At 43.4% G+C, this 24071-nt stretch overlaps 3 protein-coding genes across 4 annotated transcripts; all 3 read right to left on the reverse strand.

Moving 5' to 3' along the window:
* Window positions 1-633: 633 nt before the first annotated feature.
* tmem271 (transmembrane protein 271) lies at window positions 634-2265 on the reverse strand. The gene has a single exon (XM_028960679.1). It carries the CDS (start codon window positions 2161-2163, stop codon window positions 1393-1395), a length of 771 nt encoding a protein of 256 aa, XP_028816512.1. The 5' UTR covers window positions 2164-2265; the 3' UTR covers window positions 634-1392.
* Window positions 2266-11477: 9212 nt separating this feature from the next.
* fnta (farnesyltransferase, CAAX box, subunit alpha) lies at window positions 11478-17943 on the reverse strand. Of its 2 annotated transcripts, XM_028960305.1 has the most exons (9): window positions 17671-17930; window positions 16918-17003; window positions 16683-16797; window positions 16504-16608; window positions 15801-15927; window positions 15061-15209; window positions 14869-14931; window positions 14112-14289; window positions 11478-12053 (listed from the first exon to the last, which is right to left on the reverse strand). In XM_028960305.1, exons 1-9 carry the CDS (start codon window positions 17802-17804, stop codon window positions 11904-11906), a joined length of 1107 nt encoding a protein of 368 aa, XP_028816138.1. In that variant the 5' UTR covers window positions 17805-17930; the 3' UTR covers window positions 11478-11903. The 2 variants fall into 2 exon arrangements, with proteins under 2 accessions (XP_028816138.1, XP_028816137.1); XM_028960304.1 differs by lacking the exon at window positions 16918-17003 and having other exon boundaries at window positions 17671-17943.
* A 310-nt stretch (window positions 17944-18253) lies between these two features.
* gstp1.2 (glutathione S-transferase pi 1.2) lies at window positions 18254-20644 on the reverse strand. Its single transcript, XM_028960242.1, has 7 exons — window positions 20518-20644; window positions 20006-20041; window positions 19585-19691; window positions 19258-19345; window positions 19052-19155; window positions 18864-18965; window positions 18254-18783 (listed from the first exon to the last, which is right to left on the reverse strand). Coding segments are annotated over exons 1-7 (627 nt in total). The 5' UTR covers window positions 20519-20644; the 3' UTR covers window positions 18254-18594.
* Window positions 20645-24071: the final 3427 nt, after the last annotated feature.

Consider the following 24071-nt stretch of genomic DNA (forward strand, 5'->3'; position numbering starts at 1 on the left):
AATTCAATTGCTCTCCATTAGCGAAATGAAGCACGGTGTCATATGTGCATAAAGACAAAGTGTAAAGTCAACAGGACAACAGCACGCAGGGCCCCAGCTCTCCGTTCCTTATCAATCAAGCCGCAGCATTTACTGCGTTCTCCTTCCCTCCACAGCATCATCATGCAGAGTGCCTCAGCAAAATGTTGGCGTGCTGTGTGACCCAAAAGAAGGATAATACGGCCCTCAGTTGAATTGGATGCCACGGAACAAAAAAAAAATGATCGTGCCAAAGTGTGACAGAGATAAGGACATTGCTGGGAAAAGAGCACGGAATGTGAACAAGAGCAATCCAACAAACGCTTAATGGATTAAGAGCCACGACTTGTATGTAGCATGTCTAGATTGTTCACTTTCATCTGTTTAGTGTGAATTTTGCTGAAATTAAAAAAAAAAAAGCAAGAGCACCGGTGGCCTTGTATCCCCACAGGCCCAGTCTTTCATCCCAATCTCTACCCCTGGTACACACAACAACAGACAGAATGAAGGCCAAAAACCACACAGCTCCGCCAAAGTCATGATGAAGCAAAGCTGAAATTGATTTTTTATTTAATTTTTTATTTTTTTTTAAAGGGAGCCGTGGCGAAAGGCCAGAACGCATTAGATAATGAATGTGGTGCTGAGGGGAGGCGTAGTCTGAGCTCAGGCAACACCGGAAGAGGAAGCCGCACTCAGTTCTGCTGCAAACATCATACCAGCGCCTTTCTGTTCCAGGAGATTTGTTTCAAAAATAATTTAAATAATTTATGTGTACATTGGTTATATTTACAGATATAATGTTGGACTCAGGGTACAGTTAAGGCCATTTGGTGCAAAACAACTAAAAAGAGCGTGTCATCATCATCCCAGCTTTTTTTTTCACATGCATCATTTTAAGTTTTCCGGTCGGCGTTGTTTTTTTTGTTTTTTTCAATTGAATCTGTGTGCTTCACTTCAGAGTAAAGTCTTTTTTTTTATTCATTTGCTGCATGAAGGCAATGTTTCAGGGAACATTAAAAGGACAACAGACTACATGGGCATGAGACGAGATAAGACACAGTCTTTCCGTGTGAAAAACAGTTGCATCGTTCATAGTTCAAGTCCCTCTTAGGCAATTTTTTTTATTGTGCTGGAGTAACGCCAGTGCCACTTTGCTGGCAGCTTGTCGTCAAATTTAATACGCATCCTGCCAGGGGACAAAAATAAAGATATAGATATATAGATATAGATATATGGATGATATTGGTGAATTGACTGTAAGAATAGTTGCACGGTCGCCCCAGCAAGTTCAGTGATTGTCACTGCAGGATTTAGAGAACCACGTTTAAGTTTTTTCTGTTTCTGACCCCCCCACTCCCCCACTCCCCCCAGAGACTATTTGCTACTTGCTTCTCCGGGGAAAATGTCCTCGTAGGCGGGCGGCAGCTCGTTGGGGAGCGGGTAGGAGAACGGGTACGAGTGGTTGAGCTCCGGGTCCGAGGGCGAGTAGCCCGGCAGCTCGACGGACGGGTGGCCCCCGCACTGCACCTCCACGCCGGCCTCGTCGAACACGTGGAATACTCCCAGGTTGATGTAGGACACCGGCTGGAAGTCGGCCGCGGCGAAGTCGCGCTCCTCGCGGAAGAGGTGCCGCCGCCGCCGCCGGTAAAACTGCGCCGCCTTATAGCGCTTGATGACCACCAAGTTGACCAGACCCAGCAGGCACTCCAGGGTGTTGAGCACGGTGGAGACGACCAGAGCCCGCTGATAATCCCTCAGCCGCTCGCACGCCGGGTTTACATCCACCGAGCCCTGGCAGTAGCGGGAGTACTTCCTGTCCACCAGGGACACGGCGTCTCCGTCCACCACCGCGCCCGAGAAGGCGGTGAGGACGCCCAGCAGGAACACCAGGATCCCCAGGAGGAAGAAATTCCTGCAGCCGGGCTTCCCCTTGCAGCAGAGCAGCGCCAGCCCGAGCAGCGCCTGCCCGAGTCCCACCAGGATCCCCGAGTAGAAGGCGCCGGCCGCCGCGCCGAGGTGGAAGTGCGCCTTCACCCCGGCGCCCAGCGCGACGCATCGGAGTCCGGCGACGGCGGCGCCGACGGCGCAGGCGAAGAGCAGGCAGCTGGAGACCACGGTGCACAGTCCTTTCCCGCTCAACTTCATTATATCCCTCCTCTGCCTCGCCCGCTCCCTCGCCCTCCTTCATCCTCCTTGGTCCTCCTCGGCAGCCCTTCTCCAAGTGCTGTCAGGCTGGGACATGATTCACCGATGATTGCTCCTCAAAAACGCGAGGATCTCCGGAGCCACCACCCCCCTCCCCAGCCCACCCTGCCCTACCCCCCCCACCACCACCACCACCACTTTCCCGCGGCTTCGGAAATGGATTAATTATTGATGGGCAGCGCGAGCCCAGGCAGATCCACCTTCGCGACCCTCGCCGCCCATCCGAAGCCCCGATCGAGGAGGAGGAACTCCGCGAAGCCGACCGCAGAGAGACCATGTGGCCGCTGGCGAGGACGAGGTCGCGTTATTTACTCACCGTAACTTTTCCAGCAAAGTTCAGCACAACACACACACACACACACACACACACACTCCGTGTCCACAGTGGCCATTCTGTTAAAAGGAAACTCCCGTCAACTCCAGTGCATTGCTCTCCAAACTCAGAAGCTCAACCCATCTCTAAATCTAACATCATGTATGCATCATATGTAGTTTGGCAGCTCTGACACCATAAGTAGAAGTTGGAGTGAACTGTCCATGGTGCTGATGTGATTCCCGTTAACCAGTAGTAGAAGTTAACCAGAAGTAGGAGTTGGAGTGAACTGTCCATGGTGCTGATGTGATTCCCGTTAACCAGTAGTAGAAGTTAACCAGAAGTAGGAGTTGGAGTGAACTGTCCATGGTGATGCTGCGGTTCCCGTTAACCAGAAGTAGAAGTTGCAGTGAACTGTCCATGGTGCTGCTGCGGTCATATTGTTCCGGAACAATATAAGTTATAAATATCATGTTCACAAACATGGCAAATGTTATAAATAATATTGTTTTTCCAGTTTTTGTTAAATGGGTTTGAATATAGGAAAAAAAATTATCACTGACAAAGTTCAGTGATACCACTGGGGTGGTAGTAGCCTAGTGGGTAATACACATGCCTATGAACCAGAAGACCCGGATTCAAATCCCACTTACTACCATTGTGTCCCTGAGCAAGACACTTAACCCTGAGTGTCTCCAGGGGGGACTGTCCCTGTAACTACTGATTGTAAGTCGCTCTGGATAAGAGCGTCTGATAAATGCTGTAAATGAAATAAGGATGCATTACAGTGAATTTGGTCCGTTTTATTGGTGTTTTTTTTTTTTTTTATAAATGTTGTAATTATATTTGGTTTTGAACAGTAGAGCCTGATTAATTTTTGTGACAAGGTTGTGCAGGATGGACTTTCCCTTAAAACAGCTCGTGGTGCTGAACGTCACCGTGAGAGACTGAACAAGAAGGATGGAGGCTTCAGAAAGTTTTACTGAAAGAAGGCAAAATGTTGGTGACGGGAACATCCATAACAAATAAATCAACCCCCGAATAATTATATTAAGAAGAATTATTCTGCGCGCCGAGTGACGCCAAAAAGGAAGTCGATCAGCAACAAATTTCCGAGCTCACTGATGGAATATGGGGCCAGGACTGGCAGCACAAACAGCATTTGGATTCATATAAATATTCCTGGTGGTGGTAGATGGTGAACGAAGTCCCTGGTTCAGACCCCTCTTCCTACCATTGCGTGCCTGAGCAAGACACTTAACCCTGACTGTCTCCACAGGGGGGGGGACTGTCCCTGTAACTACTGATTGTAAGTCCCGTATCTAGACTTCAATGGGCAGGGTCACAGAGTATATAAGGAGTGGCCTTTTCTATGAATGTATAGAAGCCAATGACACGAAGAATGTTTAATCGCCCCAGACAAGGCGTTATGTGAACCCCTGTGCTAACACAACTTAAAACCAAGGTTTGAAAATCATTAAACACTAAATATTAAAAAAAATAATAATTCATGTTGACCAATCAGATGTCATGGCTGGCCGGTGTTAATAAATGCCAGAAAATGTAAAGTAAAGGGTAATCCGGACTTGTAAACATATGCTGGGGTAACACCTTGTGATGTTCATTCCACTTTGAATTTTTCTTTTCACTCTGTTCAGCTGAACGAACTGCATGGAGAGTGAGGCAGATCAGATCAGATCAGGCTCCTTCAGACTCCGCAGAAGGTGTCACAAATCATACGAAGAGTCCCTAGAAGAGATCATTGTAATCTGAAGTAGGAGCTGTTTTCTCGTTTCAGATCAGGATATTTTGATGTGTTTTTATATTTCCAGCCTGTGAAACCATCAATTATCTCCCACACGCAGATAAGAGCTGCAATTCTCTTTTGCAGTACATACCAAGTCGGCCTGTTTGCAGCCTGGGTCAGGTGGCATGTTGGCACTAATGTCCTAAAGATTACATACTGTAGAATGTAGAATGTATACTGTATAATATTTATTAATCTAATTTATTGGACGTATCATGCTCCCACTCAAGAACAAGAGTTTTTCTTTTGTTTATTGTAACAACATGCAAACTTAATGCATAACAAAAAAATTAACTTTATTTGTTTTAAGGTCTCATTTACCATTTATTGGTTAACATAAATTAACATGCCAAATAGGGGCAGTGGTGGCCTAACGGGTAAGAAAGCGGACCTGTAATTGTAAGGTTGCCGGTTCAATTCCTGAACTGCCAAGGTGCCCACTGCTCACCAAGGGTGATGGGTTAAAAAAAAAAAGAGGACACATTTTGCTGTGTGTAGTGTGTGCTGTGTTTCACAATGACAATCACTTAACTTTTCAAATGCCATAATTTCTGTCAATCTGGCAACACTAGCTCCAACTATTGTATTGGATGCGGTCTTTGCCTAGACCCTGAATGAATGATGACACCCCTTTTAAATAAAGGATATGTTCAGTCCAGTGCAGTACATTGTTTAAACTTCGTTCAGATTCTCCTGTTAAGAGTCCCCAAAGGCAAATCAACCAGTCAGGTTCTCCACATAATCGTTCCTGACGCAACCCTCCCTAGCGGTTAAGGAAGCGGCCCCGTAATCAGAAGGTTGCCGGTTCGAATCCTGATCCGCCGAGGTGCCATTGAGGTGCCACTGAGCAAAGCACCGTCCCCACACACTGCTCCCCGGGTGCCTGTCATGGCTGCCCACTGCTCACTCAGGGTGATGGGATAAATGCAGAGGACAAGTTTCACAGTGTGCACCGTGTGCTGTGCTGCTGTGTATCACATGTGACAATCACTTCACTTTATTTCCCCGGGCTTGATACTGGCATGGTCACGTGCATCTCCAGTGGCTGGGCTAGCGCGTTGCTCAGTGCTAAATAAATTAAATAATTCAGAGGTATTATGCTTGAATTAGATTAAATCTTACAATTGCTATGGTTATGAATTGTTTATTTTCTGGGGGTGAAAGAAAACTACCATCTGCACTGTTTGTGTTATTTTTCTACACTCCTGGCCTGAAAACTCAGCCTTGCCACAGATGAGATGGGACCATCTCAGAAACTAACACTGCCTCAGGAGATTTGGCTTGCTACCATCAGGATGTTTGACTGCGGAGAACAAGTGTCTTGCTACAGCAGAGGGCGATACGGATGGAGCAGGATAGGCCGAGGCGCTGCGGGAGAACCCGTTAAGCCTCTTGAAAAAAATTGCTCACTGTTCAGCAGGGGCCGAGGCCAACGCTGGAACGGCCCCTGCCTCCGCCCAGTAGGAGCAGACCTCAAATAACATTAAAAAGCTGTGGCCTTTTTTCGAAAGCTGGCTGATCCACTGCCCAAAACAATGCGTGCACAGATGGAAGATACATCAAAAGCTAAAAGCTTATACTGTGGCCCAAATGCCTCTCGCAAATACTGATGCATTTGTAATTAGCTATCCATGCAAACAGAATATGAGATAAAAACATGAAAATGTAATAATTTCTTTATTTCCACTATCAGTGCTGTGGGATGAAAGGACAGAACTAAATTAGTAATTTCTTATATAGACTAATGAGCATTGATCAGGCTGTTGCTGGATGCTGTTTCTCAGTTTTATCTGAACAATAACAACAAAACACAGAACATAAGAAACACACTGTCGTTTCTGCTATCGTATTTTATTCATTGTGGGGCTTATCTCCTCATTATGCCTGGGGTAATATGGCAAAGTGGTGAGAAGCTGTAACTTCGTGGATCCAGCAGACACGGGCACAACTCTGTCACGTTCTCCACCAGTGACGCTAATTAGAGCAAAACCAGACAGGAATCTGAGAGTCTGTGTGGTGTTAAAAAAAAAATTTAATAACTTGACTGCAGATTTCACACCGATCACAGTGACGGTTTGTAAAAGCACATATGGGCTGTATGACGTGATGCTGCACCGTCTGTAAACAGTTCGCTTCTGCTGATGGATGTTTCTGAACCAATCATCCTTTCCCAAATACAAAGTACTGCAAGGAAAGGAACTGTTTTTGAAATAAACATGAAAGAACGGCAACTGTTCACATATTGCAAAGGTCATAATGCCAAAAAAAATGAAATATCAGCTAACATGGCAGCATCACACTCACCTCACACACACAAGAATCTGGTTAAATGAGGCACTGCACAGATGGAAAGTTCACGCCTTGCAGCGCTGAAAATCCTGAACGCGGCCAGAATTTGCTCACAAAATTCCAGAATTGTATTTGCAAGACAGAGCATGTCGCAGGATCATTCAGACACATTGCAGACATTGGAATAACAGATCAATAGGCATCTCTAAGTGTCCTTCAGTTTGCACCTTGAGAATAAGCCATCTCCACCTAGTGGTGCTTTCCTATATCACACAAAAAAAAAAACATAAGCATTGGCAGTACAGCCTGAAAATTGCATTTTATCAGAAGCACAGAAAACGCACACGTCTTTCAGACATATATTCTGCTAACTAAAATCTGTGCAACTTGACCCGTACATATACTCAGACAAATTTAATGCAAAAAAAAAAAAAGTGTGCAGTTAATTTTGTGTGCTCCTAAAGCAGGAGGGGGCTGTCAGCCTGTAACAGAGTTGGCACGTCTCAGCTGAGTAAAATATTGAAGCTGGTTTGAATGACTGCCGGCTGAGAAAGTTTCAGCTGCACAGGGGAGCTCAGCCGCCTGAATCCGTCTTCTTTTACAAACTGGCCCGCACACCAGCACCATCACAGAACCGTGTGATCCACATGTTACCCCAGCATCACTTAGCAACAGCCACCCCGGTTACATTGTTCCCATATGCGCAAATGTGGGCTACTATGATGTTGTGGAAGGGTATTTATAACCCATGCGCAGTGGTACACTGGCCACACACTGCCTGGATTGAAGAGGAGAGAACATTTATTTTTTTTAAAAGAGCTACTCTCAGTTTTCACCTGTAGTCAAAAGCACAAAAAGCAGGAAGCAACGGCGACCCACATTTACGTCATCTGTGGAAAGGTCTGAAGAAACCCAATAACATGCGGCCGCAGTGTACAGAGAAGGCACATCTGAAGTACACTCTTCTCCAGTGAGTTAATGCACCATCCAGTTTCGTGATTTGGACATAATTGCTGCGGGTCTATATAAACCTCTGAAGCACACCTCTGTAAATGCACATATGAATCAAGGCAAGGTTCAAAAAAAAAAAAGAAAGAAAATATCTGGACTGGATGAACTTTGTAAAACTGGTCTGGTTGAGAATTTCCCTTTTTGACATTTAATTTCAAGTATTAGCAGGATGAGGTACATATCTTTAATTAAAGCATGCACATTTAATGGGTCAGTGCTCTTTGCAGACTTGCAACACAGCATTCATAAAATTGTCTTAATGATAAATGGTTGCATACACCTGAAACAAAGGTTCTGTGTCACTACCCAGATCCTGATTGATTATCTATTTAAGCCGACATTGACAAAATGTCTTTAAAGCTGATCTGAGATTAAAGTAGATAAAGTACTTACTTCATCCAGATAAAGCACACCGAACAGTCTGAAATTTTGACAGATTTCTCCTATCGGGTTCCTGCCCATACAAACGTCTATCTATTTCCCATTGGGTTCTCAGTTCCCATACAAACATCTGAGCCAAAGAGTCGATCCCAGATTCCCCCCCACATGCAAGCAGAGGCATCACACAATTAACAAGGCCTTTCTACTGGCCTGACATGTTGTTAAACAGAGGCTAAATGGAGAATGCAGGCCAGTACCTTGCGGGCCGGCCGGCTGGCGAGTCGGACAGGGGTTATGGGTAATGAAGAGATACCGGGAAGGCTGGAACTGGGGGGCTGATTGTGTGCTTGTCGCTCAGTTGAAGAGAAAATTACTCTTCTCTTCAGCCTCCATAAGCCTCTGAGGCTGCGGTTTCCAGTTCATTGTGATCTCAGCAGCATTGTGTTGGGCCGTCTCCCGTCCGGGAAACCAGAGCACGGGCATTCAGATCTAGAACCTGCTGGCATTCTGCAGACAGGTAGCTCAATCACATTCAGACACAAAGGCACAGGGCAGCAGCACCAGCAGCATGAAATCCTCAATAAACCAAGAGCTCACAGTGTGGCATCTGCCAGCACTAGTTAATGATGAATGATGGCGCCTATAGATTATTCATGTAAATACACAGCATAGGAGCCATGCCAGAACAGGAGAGCCAGATTCTTTTTGGATCCATTTAGATCCTTCATAGATCCATGTTTACGTTGTTTATATTTTTCTCATTTCAGGTTTGGGCCCCTGTTGCTTCACCCATTCACTCCCACAAAAGGATTTAGCAAAATTGTTGTAGATTCCCTGACAGTTTGAGATCTAGCCAACATATTTCTATTGTGTTTAGGTTGGGGGACCAAAACCTTTGGTATTCCATTTTCATTTTGAGAGGTTTTTCTGACATTTTCTGACACGTTTTTCCTCAGTTTAATTTTATACACAATCTGTGATGTTTGCTTCCAGAATTTTCAGAACTACTGATTGTAAGGCATTCTTTTAATTAAATGTCACAAATGTAAATGTTTCCTCATAATCTGCTGGTGATTATTTGAATCTATTTTACCCTCTGTCTGTGAAATTATCTCCTGCTACTTGCTGCCATTTTGAACATTGTCAGTCAGCCATTAGACGTTCATTTGCAAATGAAGGTCAAATTTGTCCAGGTGTCGCTGCACAGGAGCGAGGTATTGAATGGAAACTAAGTCTTCTTAATTAGAAATGCTACTGGGACATCCCAGCACATTCCCCTCCAAGGAAATGGGAGAGGGTCTCTTTTAATTAAGTGTATGCCTAAAGGCACTTCAACAAGGTTTCGCGTTGGAGGTTGCATTTTCTTTTTTACTTTACACATGCTCTCCTTGGTCTCTATTGGCATAGGCATCAGTCATAAATGTATCTAAAATTTTAATTTTAAAAAGTATCTGACATATCGTACTGCGAGTTTTTCCCCGAGACTGGTCAGATCGTGAACCGATTGGCCACAGGAGTGTCCCCCGATTTTATCAGGCCCATATTTCTCCTAATGAAAGCGGTTGGTTCTGCACCTCTCGCTTGGCCTCAGACTAGAAACGGGGCCGTTTACGAGCTCTGATTAGAGCGAGCATAAATTAGTTCAACGGTATAAATTCACAGAGCTATGCTCCCCATAAAAACTAATGAATGAACGCAGGGATGAATTATCTCCCGCACAGGCAACAATATATAAATAAATAAATGAAACCTCATCCGAGCAGGGAGACATTGCATGAATTCACTGATCGTCACTTTTACAGGGGTGACAAACTCAATTCCGGAAGGGACAGCAAGTGTCATTTCCCGCTCCAGACCAATTCCCCTCATACCAATTTATCCCATTAGTCACTTCCCAAATAATATCCAGCTCGGCGTAACAGGGGAAGATTGCATTAGACACCCAACGCTGAGGTCAAGTGACAATGACACTCTGAAGCTGAAATAAACAAATAAATCCAAACCAAATCAACCCAGAGTGGACTTGTCATATGGTGGTGAGACAGAACAAGCACACCCCTCAAGAGCATCTCCAAGAACATCTCTTCACTGCCGCACCAGTAAATAGTAAGCACAGGTAAATACATGTCTACGGTTACCATGGCAAGGTGTCTACAGATCTCCAAGACAGAAATGTAACTTCATCTCTGACTAAAATACCCTTTTAAAAAAGAACAAAAATTGGCCTGTTAGCTTGTTACAAAGCTACATTTCCATGTAATGAATGATCGGCTGCATGGAAATATTTCATTCTTTGTGCCCGACCACCTCTTTTAAGAGGGTAATTTAGTCTAATTTATTCCAAGAGGCAGCCCCTTCCTATCTGCAGTTGAGCGTCTGAAGAACGCTCTGTAGAATTTTCCCTGGTAGCTCAGGAATGTGTGCTTCTGGACGTCTACTCACTTGTTGTCATCAATGCCCTCTGCAAAGATCAAATCTTTAGTATAAGAAGGTGGTGGGTGAAAGACATTTCAGGTTTGGAGGAGTTGGAAGGTATGATACAAGGTATGATATAATGGAAGCACTGGTTTTATTCTTATTTGAACATGTTAAAGTTACAAAATTCAAATCTGATACATAAAAGGTATACATTTTTGTGTTTGTGTTGTCTTTTTCACTTTTCATTGCACACTTTCAGCACAATTTCTCAAGCCATCAAAAGGTTTGTACACAAGGTGGATTCATGACTGTGGTGTGTACACTCTTGTGTAGTTGATAGTGAGTTAGTGAGCATATAATTCTATAATGTATAATGTACTTGTCGTCTTGGCAATAACTTCAATCCACCTGAAATGGCTTATTCCCTGCTGTCTTCATCGATTGCATGCTGTTCATTTTAATCACGCTGTCCTGTACTCTCTATAATCTCTGCAATTCAGTCTCTCTGTACTTCTCCTAGCTGAGAAGTCTTTGACTATATATTTGTGGAAATTAATTTCAGGCTGTGATTTTCCTCCCAGACTTTATTTTATCTATGGTCAAAATCGGATCAGACAACCGTCTATCCTTATAATAACCTACAGCTCTCTGCACACGTAATGTGCTTCACATGAACCAGCAGATCAGCTGGCAGCGTGGCATCTTCTGAGGTGAGCGCAATACAGCAGGAGATTTAATTACTCATACTTGCCTCTGATCGTCCCACCTCGCCCCCGAAACTCGCCCAGCGGCACTATTGGGGGAGACGTTTCATTACAGGATGCGATCTGCAGCGGCTGGGCCGAGACGGTAGGCTTCCGCCGTTTTTACAAACATTAATATGAGGTGGCAGGTCCATACCAATCGATTCCAGTCAACTGATGCCTGGAGTTAGGGTGTGTGTGTGTATGCAAAAAAAAAAAAAAAAAAACACTCAAAGACCTGGGAGGGTAGATACCACATTTGTTTAGTCTTGAATTTTATAATACAAAAAAAAAAAAAAAACTACATTGATGCCAGTTCACGAACACGCTGCAACCTACAGTACATTTTTCAGAGCCATAAAGGAGGGAAGAAAATGTTAGCTGTGTGGTTTAGCCAATCCTTTTGATTGCTGTAACATTTTAGGTTGACATGTAGGGTAATTATTTATATTGAGCATTTAAAATGCATGTGAAAATGGCTCCTGCAAATTAGAGAATCACAACAGCAGCAGACCTGATCCACAATTCAGGCATCACTATGCTCCTTCCATGTTTAGATATTAATGTTTTATTTTAGATTGTCTCTTTGCATGTAAGCACTAGCACTGGGCATTGCCCATGCAGAATCTATGGCTTCGCCAGGGACGTCCGTTGTCCTCGGGGCTTATCGGTGTCGTCCCCCGATAATCGGATCAATCTGTGGGCAGGCCAGTTGAGGTCAGTCGCTGGCGGGTGTCGTCTGTGGCTCCGTCTCGACTGTTGGGACACTGGGGTCTCCAGAGCCGAACCTGGTCTGCAGCGAGCGTGCCACGTATCGCCAGTACTCCTTCCTGATGGTGTCCGTCTCCCGAGCCAGCAGCTCACACAGCTGAGAGAAGGATGCAGACAAGAAGAGAGGCTGGGAATGTTATATTCAAAGTATGCTTGAGTGAAAGTCACTGTGAAACACTGCACAGCACAAGGAAACATGTCCTCTGCTTTGAGTGATCACCTTAGTGAGCAGTGGACAACCATGAAAGTTGCCCGGGGAGCAGCGTGTGGGGACGGTACTTTGCTCAGTGGCACCTAGGCAGTTCGGGATTCGAACCGGCAACCTTCCGATTACAGCTCCGTATCCAGAAGCGCTAGGCCACCACCGCCCCTGAATGCTACATACTATAAATGTATGAAGATGGACAAAATATTTTGGAAAAAATTGGGTTGGCTGGCAATATCGGCATAAATGTACTCTGTAACGAAATTATTCAGAATACATGTTAAAATGTGTGTGGAAAACAGTTGTGCTGCATCGTTGTTTGCAAATTTGTCATTTTAAAGGGTCCACAAGACTACCTGATTCAGCATTAACATTTGAGTGACCATGCTTTTTCACACCAGATGTATTATTAAGTACTGTGTTCCAAATTCTGCATTTGAAAATAATATAGTAATAGTTTAGTAACTAAGTGAGAGGAGGAAAAAAAAAAACCTTACATATAAAAAGGAAAAAAGGAAGGGTGAAGCATGCGAAAATAAATAAATTAATAATAAATAAAGTCTTCGTCACGCTGTACGTCCTGAAGCACAGAATAAAATTCACAGGAGCACCAATAATAAAAAGTATTACTTTTTACCAGCATGGAGAAATTAGATCTTCATGTCAATCTTACAGCCTCATAAAGTCTCAATTTGCACTATTTCGGTTTTCATTTATTGCTTTCACAGTTCCTCACTCCACAGTTCGAGAAGAAAATGAACTTTTCGAATGAGTCTGTCCTCCACACATCTATAAAAAGAGATTTTTTTATTAGCATAGAAAGAAAACCCTACATGCAGGTCGTGCACACCGACAAAAACCTTTAAAAAATAAATGAACAGGAAACAGTGAAGTCAGACAGCTCCACAACAGCTGAAATATGCATCAGGGCAGCTACATCGCCGCTTCCTGCTGCTGAAGATTAGATGCACAGGCCAGCCTCAACCAGACAAACTCAGGCGGTGAAAGGTCTCTCTCCCAAGAAAGCTCATTAACTTCAACACAGGCGGCGCACCACAGTATTTAGCAGCTGAAAAGCACGGAAGCATATGGTCTGCCACTCATCTGTCAACGTGGCAGCCATTGGTGAGCGAGCATGTGCGCAAAAACAAATCAGCCAAGAGAAGATGAGAGGGAAAGAGCATGCAAGCATCTCAGAATGTGAACGAACCGCCCTGTAACGGCTCCCTATTGACGAACCATTCCAAATGCATTCAGGAAAATGGAAATTAGCGCAGCCTTCCTCCTTAAGTCCACTCCACAGGTATCAACATCAGTTTTAAAAGAGGAGGACAAGCAAAAAACAAACAAGACAAGTGCAAAACTGGAAAAACCGAACACATAAAACAATATAGAAGGAGAAACGTAGTGAGATCAAGGTTGCTGTTTGGGGGACGGGAATTACAGAAAAATCCCAATTTATGATTAAAATATTGATATGTTGTCCAGCATAATAATAATTTAACAGTAGTGTCAATTCTGCCATACTTGATCAATGGCAGAATAGTTTCATAATGCAAAAACCCGAATGTGATACATCATGTCATACATCGCCGTATTCCTTATTGTGTCTGGCGGGTTCCTCTCATCAATAGAGGATAGAAGCATATTGATATCACCAAAGGAAATATGACAATATTCTGCCATTTTAATTTTTGGTCCAATACCTGGCTGTTATGAGTCTGTTAGAAGTGTCAGCACATTCATATGAATTAGAAACAGAAAATGAATTCCCATCATCCTAAAGACAGCTACCAATCAACGGCTCAATGTCAGGACCATAAATTAGTGAATGTTTATAACCTTGTGAGTGGGGGGAAAAAAAATTCTCAAAGCTCAAGTGATTAGAGGAGTATGCATTAATATGTGCATATTAGTGAGTCAGTGAGAGTGTGTGCATGTCTTCCTCACCACTAGGGCTTTGCTCAGAGGCTCTTCTTGACCCTGGCCCCCGTCCATGCTTTCCAGCATGTCCTCATAGAGATCCACCAGGAAAGCAATGAGGTAAGGAGAGCAGTGGGTCTCCTTCAGCTCCAGCACCTGCTCCAGAAGTCCCGGGTGGGAGGACAGACCCCGATCCTGAAGGATCCTGAAAGGCAGAGGAGAAAAAATTCCTGACATTCTGGATTTAAATATAAATCAAATCCATTCCAGTCTCTTGAGCTTTGACGCCTTTGACTGCAACATGTGTCTTATGTGAACGTGATTGAACACATTTTTGAATTGCCACTACACAGCAGCCAAGTGATAATTAGAAAATTAAGCACTAGTGAGACAGATGACTTCATCAATACATGAGTTACATGAGAATGGGCTCCAAGAAAAGATAAATGAGCCATGATAGAAATGTTTAAGGAAGTCACATGGCCTAATTATGTTATGATTTGAAGAGTGAAAGGCCCATTAGAGAGTACAGACAATGTCAAAGTCTTACAACGCGACGTGGACAGACGCTGCCCTCTGCTGGGCAGACCAGCACTGCTATAGATTTGTTACAGAGCATCCTAAGCATGGTTCTTCAACTCAGTGCCCTCGAGGCCCATGTACTACAGATATTTTAGCTTTCCTCAACCTGCGAGTCTCCCTGTATGAGTAACTACCTGGGAGAACTGAAAACAGCCGTTTTCAAAAAGTTGAGCGTATGAAAACCTGAATAAGAGAAACAAACCCTTTTAAGTAGTTCCAAGCACTTTCATTGTGTGGAGCTTTTTTGATCTGCTTCAGAGTGTACCTAAAACGTAACAAAAAAAAACACTTAAGAGTTCAATGATCCAAGCAAGTCATTCCAGAGACCAATAAGGAATATCAGGACCGACTATATAAAACATCCGACAGTCTGGTGCAGCGAACAGCCACTCACTGGACTTCCTGTTCCAACACCGACGGGTCAGAGTACCCAGAGGTGTGAGAGACAACAAAATGCCTCTGGTTCCAGGCGGAGTTGTTCCTGACATCCTCCTCCAACAGCTCCTCAACATAGTCCAGCTCCCCATCCCACAGTTTATACTCCTGGGATTAAAGCATATGTGCACAAAAATTATTTAAACTTTTGAGTTTATTGTCAAAATTGTATTTGGAATTGAGGGCATGCTTTAGTTCTAAAAGGCTATAAGCAAAAAGATGTCCTCTGACAATCATGTTCTAGTAAATAAAAATACCAATAAAAGGCAGAAGTATTATTGTATAGCCTGTGGCGGCGAGCTGGGAATACTTTCCCCGGCAGAATGTAAATGAACATATGCAAATTGCTCCGAATCATTTTCATCGTGGCAAATCTGGAGTTGATAATGGACTCAAAATGAGTCACTGAGCCTAATGTACTGTAATCTTTATGCGATTGAGCTGTCAATCACGCCGTGGACCGGCCATGTGTGCTGCTGAAGCTGCTGCGACATGGAGATAGGAGCAAACACAATATGACAATGGAGCAATGAGAAAGTCGGTTAATAAAACAGACTTCAAATAAAACTATTTGGCAAGAACGTCTGCTGCCTTCCATAAAAGTAATACACCTCTCATAAAAATAACAAGGTTTTATTACATAGCAGATTTGTGGTGAAAAAAAAAAAAAAAAAACAGAAGATGCCAAAATCTTTTTACCTGGATGACCCACTGCCGGTGTTGCCAGGCGTGGTAATTTTTATTATCCTGGCTGAGAATTTCAGCAATGAAGTCCAGCTCTTCTGAGGGGTCGTTCAGCCACTCCACCACCATGCGCCTGTGATGCCTACAGTCACAACCACGACTTATTTTCATACAGAACCATCCTGTCGGTCAACTAAACAAGCATTTAACGTTTCATTTGTTTTAATTATCGCTATAAAGTTCGATTGCTGGGTTTCTACTGGGTGCTACGGTTGGGACAATAAGTGCAAATGGGTTTGTGAACACATACGGTTTCTAGCCACCAAATTATTGTACCAGCTTACAATCTGCACTCTGTTGTACTTGAAAGTGATACAAAATGAAATCACACAATGCACACGACAATGCGTCCTGCGCATTTAACCCATCGCCCTTGGTCAGCAGTGGGCAGCCATGAAAGGCGCCTGGGGAGCAGTGTGCTCAAAGGGAACCTTGTGCTTTCTGATTTGATTTACTGACATGCCTTGTTTTATAAAAAAAACAAATGAAGCAAACAAAGCCACAGGCAGCATATATTTGCAAATCATTGTTACCCAGATCTCTGTGCACATAGATTGAGCAATACCCCAAGATGTTGGACAAAGTCAAGTAGAATCTGACCCAATATCAAAATTTCTGCAATCAAAAAGGACATTTTAGGATGTCAGCAGCCGTTTACCAGACTTGGTAGTTCTTGGGTTGGTCCTCGATGATCGCAGTGATGTATCTCATCTCCTCTCTCAAATCCTTCTGCAGGGCCTGCAGTAACACCCTCCGATAGTGCCTTCACACAGAGGAGGTATTAATGCGAAACTGGTATGTGTTTTGGAATCAGGGCCGGAAATATGGGGTTCTTACCACACTGTGTAGTTGGCAGCATTCAGTTCAATGGCTTCAGTAGTCAGCGCGAGCGCCCGTTCGCTTTTCTCATCTTTCTTCAGCAGCGCTCGGAAGTAGTCGAACACGTCTGTGACTGTTGGGAGGGCAAATTTACATCGGCGTGAACAAACAAAAAAAAAATATATGACAGAAGACAAGATCTTAACAAAAAAAAAAAAAAGTGTATTTATAAAAAGATTTGGAAGGCCCTTACACTTATCAGAGTAAGCTATTTTGACTACGGGGTTGGGCCCATCATCCTGCGGAACAGGTTCGAGATCGGCCCACTCCTTCCGGTCCCTAAAACCACAGTACGCCGGATTACTAACCAAGTCAGTCAGCACAGACATGAAACCGCCTTTTGCACTTTTGGATGTGCTTTACCAACCCTAAGCACCTAATATTTTGTTCAGGATACAACTGTTCAATGTTGGAAATGACTCTCTAGCTAAAAATTACTTAATGGTGGAATATCTGCATACATTTGTTTTTGGAAAAACCTTTTCAATTAGTTTAGTACAACTGATGAATGCTGCAGTGATTAAAGAAGCAACAAGACTGGTCAGTGCATCAGCAGACACCATTTACATTTAAGTGTCTTGCCCAGGGACACAATGATAGTAAGTGGGGTTTGGAGCTGTGACTTTGAGGCCTTCCGGTTTCATATTCATATGTTCATGGATTAATTTCTAATCAAACCGCATTTCATGTTCTCCACCCCACCTAAAGTTTTGAATGGTAGTGAACATGTAGACGTTATTTAAGGTGTTCCTGGAGCAATGAAGTGATTCATATATAGAATGAATCACACTTACAGTACTACTGTACTTACGTAATATTTCAAATTGACTGTGTGTGCACATCTACTTTTTTCGTAATACACATTTTGAGGGGCGTCCACGTTCGTCTACACATATAAAGTAATTGTATCATTAAACAAAAAACTAACTACATGTGAAGTAGCTACCGGTAAAACACGTAACGCCCCTGGACGGACTCCTCGAAGCCCATCTCCGGCTCGCCGTCCACCTCCTGCTCCTCCTCTCCTTCCTCCTGCCGCGCGTCCAGCCGCGGCCCGGGGATCTCCTCCAGTCCGGACATCGTGGGGGTGAGAAGCGGACCGCTGGGGCAGATCTGGCGGAGGAGGCTTCGCAAGTTTCACCTGTCGCAGCGGCGATAAACCTTAAGTCGGTTGTGGCCGAGCAGTCACCCCAGTCGCGCCGTTTAGACGTCATTTCCGGTAGAGGGAAACACGTCATTAAACAGAGACGCGCTCATGCTGACCAACTTTATTTTTCTAAATGAATAATTATGCTCCTAATCAACTTTTATTAATAACCTGCATCTATTATAAACTTTTTAAATAGCTGATTAACAGACTAACATAATCAATGTATAAATAAATGTTTAAAAAATGTATAGCTATAATGTTGAGTTCACTTATTGTATTCAAATCAAATGCAAAAAGGTTTTGCTAGGAATGTAAATGCACTTGTGTCTAGATTCAATTATATTTTGTGATGGTCACCAAAACCAATAAAAGAACAAGGTAGTCTGCTGCTTTTTTATTTTTACCCATTGTACAGGTTTACAATTGCAGTTCCATTGAAATCACTTCTAGGACCACAAATTCAAAACCCACATGGCAGAAGTATGAAATACATTTAAATCAGAGAGTAAAAGCATCTGCAAAAGTAACTGCTACTAGCCATATACAATATCCTGAAACAAATCATGATATTATAAATGTGAAGACGCCATTACAAAAATATTACAAGTTGTTAAAAATACCTTCTTTTGTCTTGAGCATAATGTAAAAAGCTAGAAAAGTACAAGATGTCAGTATGGAAGTACTACATATTCAGATCTTCACAGTACAGAAAAATCTTTCCTACTGCTTTCCGTTGCCATTGATGGGCAATTTTTTGTAATCATCGGAGTCAAGGAAGGCCTTGATTTTTGGACGGGCGGACATCGTATCTACAAAGCTCTTAAGAGCTGGGAAGGAGTCCAGACAGGAGGAGCACAGGACCCGATGGTTTAACAGAAGGTCGAAGAGATTGTAGTCAGCGAATGAAATCTGCATGAGCAAAAATGATCATTAAAACAAAATAATCAAATATATAAAAGAAGAAAAAAAAATGTATGTATGTACTGCACCTTATTTCCAACAAGGAAACCAGATTTGTTTTTCGCAAACACAGCCTCAAACTTTGAGAGGTGGTTGGGCAGATCTTTAATGTACTGCTCCTTGCCAGTATCCTATGAAAAAAAACAAATATATAAGATATTGTGGCAAACAAAAAAAGAAACAGCTGCACATTCATATGTATTTATATAATACATACATATTCCTGGTAGATCAGTTTTAAGTATTTGAGACGAAGATCTTCCACTCCATCATTCATCATGTCAATGAGAGAAGCTTGAGTGTCATTGCTGCCATAGGCACCTTTACAAAATAAAATAAAAAAAGAATTATACAACTATAGCATAAAAAGGTAGCACTTTAAATGATTAAAGCATTATCCTTGAAAATGCAAAGAGGACTCACCAAACTTCCGACCCAGGTGTCTCAGCATGGCATTCGACTGGTACAGGACAATGTCACCATCTTCAAACTTGGGAAGTTGATCAAAAACCTAGAAAGAATATGGTCCCATGGAAAGCTGTAAACAGTGTTTTCACTAGAATACCCAAACACATGCTTGGTCTGTACCTCACAATGAACCCCCCCCTATTATTTACATTTTAAAATGCAACAGGCATCTGCTCCCTACACAGGTAACAGATGGATTAACTGAGTACAATAAATAATAATAATAATAAAAATAAAAAATAAAAAAAATCACAATTTTCCACATAATCCCGAACTACTCACACAAGTGGCCTTCAGGTCCCCTTTCATCCAGTCTTCAAAGTTCATCACGATCTCCTTCCACTCCTGGCCCTGGTCTGACAGCATGATCCTCAAGGCCCCACATCGTCCTGTCTCAAAAAATAAATTAACATTAGACACAGTATTACAAGACAATAAATAAAGCAAAACAATAAAAAAAATAAATAAATAAAATAAAAATCACAGTGAAGGAAACTGGAAATGGTTTTAGGACAAGCCAGGGCTTCGGTATTTAGATCTGGCATGGCTACAATGAGTCCATTTTCTCATGCAAAAAAAAAAAAAAAAAAAAAAAAAAAAGTTTGGTGAAGGGCTGCCAGAGGACCATTTTATTTCCATCAGCTGAACAGACAATGCAGTCAGATGCATGAAACGTACATGAGATGCAAACATGTGTACATACCCCGGACTGCGAAGTAAGTGATGGTGAAGGGAGCCACTACAAAAAAAAAATACACAAATAAAAAAGGTTAAGTATATTACGCGCGATATGAAGAGATAACACCCTGGTGAACAAAAGGGCGGCCGTGTCGAGGACCGCTGTAACAGTTCCCCTTAGATACGATAACGCCTGTGCACACGGACTGCGGCATTGTTCACATGCAATGATTTAAAAAAAAAAAAAAAAAAAAAAAAAAACTAGAAAAGTTGTGCAATAACGTGGCACGACGCCGAACTGCCGTCGAAGACGCTCGGTCTAAGCCGCTAGGCGGTCGGAAATTAAGGAATTTGCTCGATCAAAACCGCGAAGTGCAGCGGAATTTTTAGCGCGTTGTTGTTGTATTTTTGTAAGCGGCTGTGCACGCAACGCGCGTATAACGCTGCGTGCTGCGCGTATAACGCTGCGTGCTGCGCGTATAACGCTGCGTGCTGCGCGTATAACGCTGCGTGCTGCGCGTAAAGAGCGATACTCACTCTCGGTGGAGGGCGCGGTGCTGTCGGTGGTCGGTGGTCGGGAGTCGGTACGGACGGACGGAGCGAGTGCTCGTGTCCCCGGCGCGGCCGCGATTTATAGCGCGCTGCGCGTTTTTTGATGAGTCATTCTGACGCCCGCGTCGGTCGCGTCGCGCCGCGTCCGCGCGTCTCGTTATTTTTTTCCGAGGAGGCATCAAAAGAAAAAGAAAAAAAACCTGCGTGTGATGTTTTTGTAAAATAGCTAAAATAGCGACGGAGCACTTTGATCTGCCAAAAAAAAAGAACTCTTTTGTTTGTTGGGGTTTTTTTTTTTTATTTAAACGGACGCATCACATGACAACGTTTTGCTAAAAGCAGTGTACTGTTGCACATCATGCCCGCCGTGCAACGTGATGCTGGCTTCCGTCCTCGGGTGCCAGGTGTCGTGAGGGGGGATGCAGGTGTCGCGTCGGCATCAATAATTTGTCGCGATGACCCAGGAATGCTGCCCTCGATTCGGGGACCACTCGACACGCAGCTTATAAAGGGGCTTTAATCTGGCGGTCACATGAGCCAGGGGTCGGGGGGTCACGGTGACCAAGAGGGCACCTCCAGCTTTTGTATTGGTTGTGGTTGCTGCGCTCCTCGGTTTAACGGTGGCCAGGAACCGGTCTGTCCTGTTGCACCGACTTTGCGCAACGAGTGTTCACATAAAGTTAACCTGACTGCAGCAGTCCATTAAAATTTAACCCGTAGTAATTTTATTGGCTGAAAGGGTAGGATATCAGAGATAAGAATTGTGCGTTCAAGCTGTCTAACTGGAACGGCCTGCTCCCCTGTAAAGAAGCACTGCCCTTCTCTCACTTTATTCAGACGTATAAGCTGTCAGTCTCCCTTCAATGCAATAAGTAGGTAAATACAGTAGATAAACGTCGTTTGCATTCATTGCAATGCTTTGCATGCTCTGGTGTCTCCATGAAACCGTCTTTATTCTCCCCTGGGCTCTTATTAGGATGCTTCCCCTATGAGAGTTTGCAGACTTTTTTTTTTTTCCAGAGCCACAATGCTGTTCCCCCACCCTTCTCGCCCTTCTTTTGTGTCACTGACGAAGTGCCAAATGATTTCTGGCACAAGAAGACGCGCGTTTGTAATTTGTAAATTAATGAGAGGAAACTTGTTTTCTGGGGCACGAACCCACAGACCAAGATGCTGTGCTTAGTTTTAAATTGTCCCTTTTCATGCTGCTAAAAGTGACTGATGTGGATATTGGCGTCTGTATCATGGCCCGGTATGGTGTATGGTAAATAATTCAGGCCTATACGTGCCACTGAACAAGAACATGCCTGAATAGGAGGAGCAAAGCACCCTGTTCATTTGTACTTCTTTTAACAGTCTCCCCTTGTTAACACGACTTTGTGTCCATGGGACACTTGCATGTAAGCACCTGTAGGAACCCGGTCCCCTCCCATGACAGGTTTACACCTTCTCTACCTCCAACCAGCATACGGTCCCTATCTTGAGTACCTATATGCTTATGAAGATTGATTGATAGTTCGGAATCACAGGGTGCCAAGCTTGTCTCCTCTCCTTGTGCACATTAAATGTAGGTGATTATCAGTCCCTGATAAGAGTCTGCTGTTTGGTGTCACAATCTACACTTCTGTTGCCAATTTTGTGCTTTTGAGCTGCTGCAACCATGATCTTCAGCACGTTGCGCGACAAATGCTGCATTGAGGGAGCCACGGGGCCACATGATGAAGTTGTAGTCACTGATGTGGCAACACCCGCCACATGCTTTCGGCTTCCCAACAACAGTCCCTCAGTCTCCCCTGCTCCCAGGCCGTTCTGTCTAGGGATTAACAATGTCTGCATTTCACAGACATTAACATCCACAGGAAAAATTTTGGAGGCCACTGGCTGCTCTAGTTTCTGACCTCATCTTTCCACTTTGCGCTGCAATACATGCAACAAAAGGCGGTGGCTCACCCAGTTTGCCCACTTTGTCTTGCCGACTGTTTGGATTGAGATAATAATGGGTCCTGCTTTGTGGCAGATGCACACATTGTTATACAGCTCAGCTCTCATATCTGAGCTCATATCTCATATATTTGTGATTTGGGACAGTGCTTATATGATAAAGTGAGGATTTTAGGTGTAAAACCAACAAAACCTCTTCTACCTGTGGGCAGTCAAAACTCTCAATGCATCAGATCACTGACATTGTCCCATATAGACATCCCACTGGCAAATGTGCAATCGGCAGTTTACTCAATAGTGTCACTCATTCTTACTAACCACAGGCCTACCCTCCTTATATATTATATATATTTTATTATATTTATAATGCCCTTGTAGATACACGCCCCAATGTCTCCTGTACTGACTGTCTGTACTTGTACTCTTGTATTGTATTTTCGAGGGATATGTTACATTCCAGCCAGGGAACAGCAATCTGGTTTAATCAGCATTTATCGTCTTATACCTCGTCTCTCATCATTGTCAGGAAATGCAAATGTCAAAATGTATTGGAGCGCTGGAGGGTGCATCCACCCCAAAGTGCGTCACAATGACATGGAGCTATGTTGCCAAGCCACGGTGACTGAGCAGAATGAAAATGTGCTGAAAAGAATGGAAAGATAAACCATTCAAAATGATATTACTTACATTATGTAATTTAGCAATCCAGTACATAAAAAGAGAGCTTAGAGATTCAGAAGAAAAAAAATGAATTTGATGAAAATAGTCCAGCTGTAGCTTTGGACAAAACACTAGTTCACATCTGCACAGTTCAATACATATGCAGAGCATAACATACGAACATTCAACACCATGTTTAGCCAAGTCTCATCACCAAACATGACTCTGTGTCTGAGGGTCTGAGTCATGTGCTCGCCAGGCCTGAAGTCCTGTTCACTGGCCAGTCTTGTTCTTACCCCATGTGATGGCAGCACTGCCTACTAGCAGTACGTAGTTGCTGGTACTGTGTAACGCTCGCCAGTTGCATTCATATAAGCTGGGTTCTGACACAATCTTTACAGTCTGCACTGATTTACTGTGATAGTGACACTGCCACAGACCTGTTAGGTGGAATGTGTCACACCACGCATGCCTCCCAACCTCCCCCTATTTTTCTTTCTGCTCACACAATAGATAGACCGTTCAGGGCTGAAATATCTGACCTTTTTAGTTGAAAGTATTCATAGAAAGTGTACTCCATGAAATGGTCCTATGAGAAACACACTAGATGAATTTACATATGCAGTATAAAATATTTGTTTGCACAAATATTTTGCACAAATATTCTGATATTGGACACTATTACCAATGGTGCCAGACACAGAGAATGCAAAATCACAACAGACTTTGCATTCTGCATTCTCTGTGTCTGGTGCCATTAGTAATAGTGTCCAAGTTAATGTGAAAGTTAAATGAATAAAATCCTATAATCTCTATAATCTCTAACTAGGATAAGAAAACTAATTGTCAGAGACTTGTCTAGCCATCGGCGTTCACATGCATTCACATGCCAAACAAATCTCGGTCGTGTCAGGAACCGCATGCTTTCCATGCAGTTT

The sequence above is a fragment of the Denticeps clupeoides genome, chromosome 18 (assembly GCF_900700375.1).
Source record: "Denticeps clupeoides chromosome 18, fDenClu1.1, whole genome shotgun sequence".
NCBI lineage: Eukaryota > Metazoa > Chordata > Actinopteri > Clupeiformes > Denticipitidae > Denticeps > Denticeps clupeoides.

Excerpts from the sequence above, each read along its gene's own strand:
- tmem271 (XM_028960679.1), bottom strand. The coding sequence starts at position 2,163 with ATGAAGTTGAGCGGGAAAGGACTGTGCACCGTGGTCTCCAGCTGCCTG.
- fnta (XM_028960304.1), bottom strand. The coding sequence starts at position 17,938 with ATGACGTCTAAACGGCGCGACTGGGGTGACTGCTCGGCCACAACCGAC. Across the intron at positions 16,609-16,682 it reads GCTGCCAACTACACAGTGTG|GCACTATCGGAGGGTGTTAC; the intron begins GTAAGAACCCCA and ends CTCTGTGTGAAG. Across the intron at positions 12,054-14,111 it reads CTCTGAGCAAAGCCCTAGTG|CTGTGTGAGCTGCTGGCTCG; the intron begins GTGAGGAAGACA and ends TCCTTCTCTCAG.
- gstp1.2 (XM_028960242.1), bottom strand. Across the intron at positions 19,692-20,005 it reads CACTTACTTCGCAGTCCGGG|GACGATGTGGGGCCTTGAGG; the intron begins GTATGTACACAT and ends TTTTTGAGACAG. Across the intron at positions 18,966-19,051 it reads AACTGATCTACCAGGAATAT|GATACTGGCAAGGAGCAGTA; the intron begins GTATGTATTATA and ends TTTTTTTCATAG.